This window comes from Sinocyclocheilus rhinocerous, unplaced genomic scaffold (assembly GCF_001515625.1).
Source record: "Sinocyclocheilus rhinocerous isolate Xijiao unplaced genomic scaffold, SAMN03320098_v1.1 scaffold218, whole genome shotgun sequence".
Lineage (NCBI taxonomy): Eukaryota > Metazoa > Chordata > Actinopteri > Cypriniformes > Cyprinidae > Sinocyclocheilus > Sinocyclocheilus rhinocerous.
This window is the reverse complement of record NW_015664181.1, coordinates 334,091-341,691: the sequence shown is the minus strand read 5'-3', so window position 1 is coordinate 341,691 and position 7,601 is coordinate 334,091. Positions and strand designations below refer to the sequence as shown.

General features: G+C 36.8%; 1 protein-coding gene across 1 annotated transcript in view; it reads right to left on the bottom strand.

Annotated features, from left to right (window-relative positions):
- LOC107729742 (SUN domain-containing protein 2-like) overlaps positions 1 to 7,601 on the bottom strand; it is a 13,201-nt gene that overhangs the window by 1,038 nt on the left and 4,562 nt on the right. Inside the window, exons 4-18 of the mRNA XM_016540416.1 lie at positions 7,427 to 7,510; positions 7,235 to 7,294; positions 7,049 to 7,142; positions 6,623 to 6,684; positions 6,329 to 6,432; positions 6,132 to 6,209; positions 5,993 to 6,046; positions 5,826 to 5,869; positions 5,594 to 5,711; positions 5,287 to 5,505; positions 5,066 to 5,150; positions 4,537 to 4,652; positions 3,718 to 3,885; positions 3,532 to 3,621; positions 11 to 2,764 (exon numbers count right to left, since the gene is read on the bottom strand). Coding sequence (XP_016395902.1) covers positions 2,651 to 2,764; positions 3,532 to 3,621; positions 3,718 to 3,885; positions 4,537 to 4,652; positions 5,066 to 5,150; positions 5,287 to 5,505; positions 5,594 to 5,711; positions 5,826 to 5,869; positions 5,993 to 6,046; positions 6,132 to 6,209; positions 6,329 to 6,432; positions 6,623 to 6,684; positions 7,049 to 7,142; positions 7,235 to 7,294; positions 7,427 to 7,510 — 1,490 coding nt within the window. The 3' untranslated portion in view covers positions 11 to 2,650. The remainder of the gene's footprint in view (positions 1 to 10; positions 2,765 to 3,531; positions 3,622 to 3,717; positions 3,886 to 4,536; positions 4,653 to 5,065; positions 5,151 to 5,286; positions 5,506 to 5,593; positions 5,712 to 5,825; positions 5,870 to 5,992; positions 6,047 to 6,131; positions 6,210 to 6,328; positions 6,433 to 6,622; positions 6,685 to 7,048; positions 7,143 to 7,234; positions 7,295 to 7,426; positions 7,511 to 7,601) is intronic.

The following is a 7,601-nucleotide window of genomic DNA, read 5'->3' as shown; positions in this document are numbered from 1 at the left end:
CTTTTTTAACCTAGTATTTTCACCCTTGATAGTTCATCCAAGTATTTGTGATTTTTAAACACATCAGAGTCATCAAATTAGGTTTTTACTTATGTAAGCATATATATATAATCTGCTGTTAAACATTGTTCCGGTTTTTAAACACTCCAGAATACATTTTAGTTTTTAGGTAAAAAAACCTACATGGTTGCTGTTCAGCTCTAATTAATCACCTATATGATTTGTCACTTTTCAGACATATCAAATACCTGTAAATGAGTTTTTTTTTTCACTTTTGAGTGGAGTTTGAGTGTGTGCATGTGATATTTGGCCAGCGATACAACAGGTCAAATTAATTTCTGTTTCAACACCAGCATCCTGAATACATATTCACCCTCACAGCATTCCATACGGGAGCATCTTGTGTGTGTGTTTGAGGTTTTGTACACATCAGAAAGACACGAGTGTGTGTGTTTGTGTGTTTCAGATCATATGCATGTTCACGTGAACTCTCAGAACGAGCGTGTCCCACTGAAATCACTGATGTGTGTTGTGTGGAATTGTCAAAAGAAACAAATATGATCTATGGCCTATGGAGAGTTTGGTGATTTTCCACTGTAACTGTAAATAATGAATGTAAAATAGGTGAATTTTATGTCTAAGACATTGTAGTTTTATAGTGTGATTTTAATAGCTGTACCATTTTCATCAGTTTTTATAATGTAGAATATATTTCTTTTCTTTGATGCACTATCATGGTAGTCAATACTGTAAAACAATGAAAACATCTTACCGTTTTTTGTTTTGTTTTGTTTACCTTACTGTATTTATTAGATCACCTAATTTATTTAGTTTTTTGCTTTCAGTTTTACTTCTGTTATGGAAATAAAATTGTTAGAAAAAAATACAGTGTTTGTGAATGAATTGAGGATCAGTGTTTGGGTGGTTTCCAACAAGTGGTTCTGATTCATCAAACACACCTGATTCAACTTAATAGATAAAACTCCAGCAACTGAAACTGGTGTTATTTATTAGAAGACCTATAATAACCACTGCTTTAGCTTAGAGCTGCAGAAATCACGACCCTCAAGAAAAGCAAGTTGAACCGTTTTAATTTCTAATTCAGCAAAGCAAATGAACCCTGGCAGTGTTGTGTAGTGAAGTTTTGGCCTTTCATAACAGCATTTGTGAGGGTGTGGTGAAATGACACTGGTCAGTCATAGATAAATGAAACCGGATTCTTCTCATTGTGTTTGATATGTATAGATGTGTCCACACTAGGGAATGCAGACGCAAAACAACTTCTGAAAAGTGGGGGTAAAAAATATTACCACCCTCTTTATTTATTACTATTAAATACATGCAAGTGATAGAGACATGTATATGTGTGAAGTCACATACAGCAGTCTGAGATGCATGTGAAAAAAAAGTGTTATCTATGCTTTTTTTGCATGTAGAAAAGCATAGCTGGTAGAATTTGAAGTCAAATTGAGCCAGGTCTAAAAAATTAGTTGCTGAATTGTCAGTGTATAAACCATGCAAATGATTTGGATGAACTTTAGCCATGAATTATTAAATGAAGCATGGAAAGATCAGTGCAGTGCTATACATGCAGATCTGCATGAAAATGTCTTATGTGTGCAACTCATGCATTTGTATTAGCATTCACACAGTATTATGTACCATCTCAAATTTATTTTAAAAAATCCTATTTCTTACAAAATAATATCTATAATGTGACAGAAACTTCATGTAAACTTGCCAAATTAACATCGAAGCTCTATTAAGCTCGATGAGAAAGGATGCCAAAATAAATCAAAGACAAAGCAAATATTTATACCTTTTAAGTGTGCATTTGAAAAACTGCATCATTAAGCACATATATACAAATAGAGGACAACAGAACTATATAATCTGGGACGTTCAAGAGCACTTTGGTTTGAAAACCCAAAACCTGAGTTTGACTCCAGTCCTCCCCCGTCCCGCAGAGGAGACATACACCATCTAGTACCTGTCTATACTCCTCAGCCGGGGCGGAAAATAATAACGTCTCAAGAGTGCAATCAGAACTGCTGCTCAAAGAAAACAGCATCGTTACAAAAGGACATACCTAAACAAACTATTAGAAGCTTCTTAAGAGGTATATGGTTCAATGATGACGTGAATAAACACATTTCAGAACCATCTATCGTTGCAAAACGCATACTGAGGATAAAACAAATGTAAAAGGCAGAGCAATACAACACAAATGCTGCTTTATGGTAATTCCAGCTAAGCATGACACTTTTTGTCCTTCATTTGGTTTTATAAACCATATTTGCTGTTACACACAATATAAGCCTGTCCTTCATATGAAAAAAATTCAATAAATCACAAAAGTTAATTCAAAACTGTATAAACAACTAAAAAAAATGTACACCTTTTCATAAAAACTTTCCTATCAGCACTTGAAAATCAATGTTTGAGGAATGCAAAACTGAAATATTTTTTGAGAGGGCAAACGATCTACATTCTGATATCAGTATGACGTTTGTGTGCGCTTTTTTTGGTATTCGTACATTAGGAAGCTGTCTGATTCATTCTTTTAAGAGTCCAGTGCATTTGAGCTTTACGTTTGTTTTTTTGCATAGAGTAAACCAAAGCTGAAGAATCATTTCAGATCCTCTTCCTCTCAGACGAATGAAGGTTCTCCGTGAACTCTGAAGCGATACACACAGGTGTACTCCAGGTGACCCCAGTTGCTCAAGATCCTCAGCTCTGTCATGCTATAGATCTCTGACGCTTCCTACAGCCAAGAAAACAGAAACTATTTTACTAGAATTTTCACAAGGTCATATCTAGGTCATACCTAGGTATCCCAAAAATATATATATTTTTAATAGATGTATAATTAATTTATATGTATATATAAACTATTTTACATAGAAAAAATTACGCCTATATTAGTAAAAAAAATGTTTGCCCTCAATTATTATTATTATTATTATTATTGTGTCCAGACGTTTTATTAAATTATTTGATTTAAATCAGTGTAAATAAACACTACTGTTGAAAAATTTTGGGTCAGTGAGATTTTTTTATTTGTGAACAGAAAGAAAATACTTTTATAATGCTACAAATTATTTAAGTTTGAAATAAATGTTATTCTTTTGAACTTTCTATTCATCAAATAATCTTAAAAAATGTATCTCGGCTTCCACAAAAATATTAAGCAGCACACCTGTTTTTAACACTAATAAAATGAATAAGAAATGTTTCTTGAGCAGCAAATCAGCATATTAGACTGATTTCTGAAGGATCATGTGACACTGAAGACTGGAGTAACGATGTTGAAAATTCAGCTTTACAACCACAGTAATAAATGATATTTAAAATACATTCAAACAATTTAAAAGTTATTTTAAATTGAAATAATATTTCACAATATGACCGTTTAATTGCATTTTTGATTAAAAAAAAACTAAACAGTAATGTAAATATTAAATACAGAAATACAACATGTACTACCATGATATAATGATGCTAGATTATAAATAGTCTATTTGGACTCACCGCAAGCTTGAAAGTCTGAATGGGCTCTCCATCCTGGTCATACGTGAATGTACCAAGCAGCTTTCCATCTTCAGTCTCATCAGACATACCCTGAACACAGGACAGCCGAGGAATCTCAAAGCTGTTGCTTCATTGTTATGCAGATGATTAAAAAAAACCATTGAAATATCACATATCACAACTCACATAGACAGCAAAATCCTTCGGGGCGCTGTCAATGCGGCCCGTCGGTGAGAGCTCTTTGGGAAGGTGTTCGAGTGTCACATGGGTGATTCTTACTGGGTAAGACAGCGCGATTACCAGGAAACCCTGGGAGCCTCGGAATGCCCAACACTTCCCAGGATACAGCTCCGGCTACAACACACACACACAGAAGCTTATGGCGCTTTTCCACTGCGTGGTACGACTCTGCTCGGCTCGGTTTGCGTTTCCACTGCAGTTTAGTATCGCTTTAGTGTGGGCGGGATTATTATTATTATTCACATGTCGTTATAGTTGCGCCGCCTCTACTGCCGCGACTCCTGAAAAACGTTTTCATTCCGCGTCGCCCCATCAAGCTCTCGCTGGATCCGCTCCTCTGCTATCAACGAGAGGAACGTCTGTACTTCCTCAACAGGGGGAACAGCCACTTTTTGGTTGTTTAAAAAAAAGGTGCGCTCGTTCAAAACAGTTGCGTTCGATCCTTCGCTGGCTGTGCTGATATAAATCTAGCGGTTCTGTTGTGTTTTTGTGTCGCAAGTTCAGTTACGCAGGTAGCGACGATTCTCTCCGGCCAATCCGTGATCAGCAGAGTTTACACGTCACGTTTTGGTAACGGTACGGTTCGCTTGGAACCCCAACCGAGGTGGTACTAAAAAAAAGTACCAAGTACCAGGTACTGTACCCAGTGGAAAACCCCCCAAAAGTGAACCGTACCGAGCCGTACCGTGCTGTACCATGCAGTGGAAAAGCGCCATTAGAGAGTCAGATCTGTGTCTATGTGACAGTGTTTGTGTGATCTGTTACCTGTATAACAGTCCGAGGGCTTTCTGAATGATACCACAGAGGAATGCCAAATAAACTCAGACACGCAGATCTGGTCTTATACGTCTCTGAGCAACGGGTGTTGAGCACACTGGCACCTGCACAAACACACACACACACACACACACACTTAGTCATGTCCGGTAACATTACATATATACACTACTGTTCAAAAGTACGATTTTTGAAATGTTTTTGAAAGAAGGCTGCATTAATTGATCAATGGAAAAGTACAGTAATATTGTGAAATATTATTACAATTTAAAATAATTGTTTTCTATTTTAATATATTGTAAATGTAATTTATTCCTGTGATACAAAGCTGCATTTTCAGCATTATTACTACAGTCTTCAGTGTCACATGATCCTTCAGAAATCAGTCTAATATTCTGATTTGAGCTCAAGAAACATTTCTTATTATTATCAATGTTGAAAACAGTGATCTCTGTATATATTTACTGTACACACACACACACACACACACACATATATACACAAGGGAAATTAGTACCAGAAGATTCCAAGGCATAGTCCGCCAATCCAATCCCATCCGCCCTGTACAGACTAACTGCCCTGTGGATGATTTCCTTCACATCCTGTTACATATTTTAAAAAAAAATAAATCTCATTAAAAGGCATCATGATCCTGATGTGTACTTCAAAATAATACTTTTTTTTTTTTTTTACTATACTAATTCTACATTTGTCATCCTATTACACACAGACACACACTTGTATAGTGACCGCTCCGGCTCCTTCCTGTTGCAGCGTCTCTCCCACAGTCCTCCAGACGTCTCTCCTGCTCTCTTTCTCATGCACTAGTTTGTCTAGTATCCCTTTCTCCAGATCCTCCAGCGCCCTCTGCAGCTCAGGACGGAGCACTATGGTCGATTCCAATGAGCTTGGATCTTTCAGGAGTTTTATTAGCCAGTCGGATAGCTCTGCTCTCAGCTGCATAGGAAATGACATCATTAGCTGAATAATAAATAACTGCATTCATCACATCAAAGGAATTTAAATGCGCTAAAAGCACCCTTACGTTAGTGTTGAGAGTGTCTTGTGCATCAACTCTTTCCTTGACGAGGTCTTGGGCCGACTGCAGGTTTGAGATGCTGGACTTCAGATTAGAAATCTGCTGCTCATGTTCAGACTCAGCACTAATGAATATTAAACATATTTATCTTATCACTGCATAAAATAATGATGCAACGTGCAAAAGAAAATTGAACAAACTCCACAAAATCAAAGTAAAAAACTGATAAGACACTAACTTCCTCATCTGATCATTCATAGACTTCAGATCAGTTTGCATCATCTAGGAGACAAGCGCACAAATACATAAGTAGGTGGATGACATAATTTCCTGTTTTGCGCCTTGTCGCTATGACAGAAGAAACAGAGGTGGTAGAAAGGAAGAGGGAACGTTTCGTTTCCTCACCTCAGATTTGACCTTCTGTCTCATGCTCTCCATCTTCAGCAGTTCGATGTCTTTCTGAGAAAACAGACAAAGAAAGAAATTGGGACACTTCCTCTTCAAAAGACACAGACAAACATGATTGAGATTAGATTTTAATTACCAACAGGCTCGCCTCCCTATCATGCAAGCTGACGATCTCTTCCTTCAAGTTAGACAGGCTGGCATGCTGGAGATGATCCTTTAGAGCAAAAAGTGCATTTAATGAAATAATTACAGCAATTTAAGAGAAATATACAATAACTGAGTATGAAACGGGACCTTTCTGAGGTCTAATTAACCTGGAGACAATCTACTCACAAAAGTTTCTTTCACAGGTCTATCTGTGTGTTTAACAGACGGAGTCTTGGAAACAACCTCATGAGGAGGAGAACGAGAAGCAAACGGGAACCAGTACCATATTCCTGCAACACAATATTAGGTAGTTGCATATTAATGTTTATTACTCAATGAGAAATATTCAGGCATGAACATGCATACGCATTTTTACAGCTACATGTACTGTATGTAGTGTTAAAGGTTCAAAGTGGGTTATTTTGAAATACCAAGATTTCGCTTTTGATATTTTAGAAGAGTCACTATCTGCTGTCTCACCAAAAATGAGAAAGATGAGAAGGAGGACCAGTACGACGGTCTTTCTCATATCTGATGTGCATCTACAGAGAGGGAAAGAGGAAATGTGATCATGTGTAAAAAGAAATGTTCTTCAATGGTTCTTCCAAATGAACAGAAATAAGTTTGAGTGCATCTAGAAAACAATTTAATTCACTTAATTTAAGTTTTTAATAATTTCCAGAACTGGAAATCACAATTCTCTGCTATTCTGAAGTCTGTGAGACTCTGTAAAACATTTTGAGATTGTTTTTTGTTGTTTTATCTAGACAATAAAAAGTTTCTTATAAAGGTTCTAGTTTAAGTGCATGAAAGTTGCAGTGAACTATTACATAACTATCATGCATATTCTTAAGGCCACACATTTGTAATTACGACACACACACACACACACACAGAGCACTGTACCTGCTGAGCAGAAACACATTGATCAGAGACAGTCGAGAGGTCAGGCTGTACCATGAACTTCCCAGCCACCAGTAGAACATAACCAGAGCCTGAGCTGCAACACACACATGAGCACATGACTACTGTAGGAAAAAAGCCTGATTGTTCATGTTAGTGGGGTGAAGAGAGGGTTTATACATTTAATACCTGGAGAATGAAACACGTCCCACACGACAAATTGTGGTTCAGCTACAGACTGGGCAGAACCTGGAGAAAAGGGAAAACAAAGAGTAGATGTTTTTCAACCTTCTTTGCTTGACCAACCAACCAATGCAACCAACCAACTAGCCAGTGATTTATTTTTTTTCCCATTTATAATTTTTTAAAATTTGCGCTTACTAGGGTTTGATTTTATGGATTGTTCGTAATGCTCCTCAGCCGAGGAATATCCAGAGGAGAATCCCTGAGTAGCAAAGGGCATACCTGAAAAACAGAGACACTAAAAATAAATAATGTTTATATGAAATGTTTATTACATATTTTAGATTTTTGTTATTTTATATTACAAAATGTA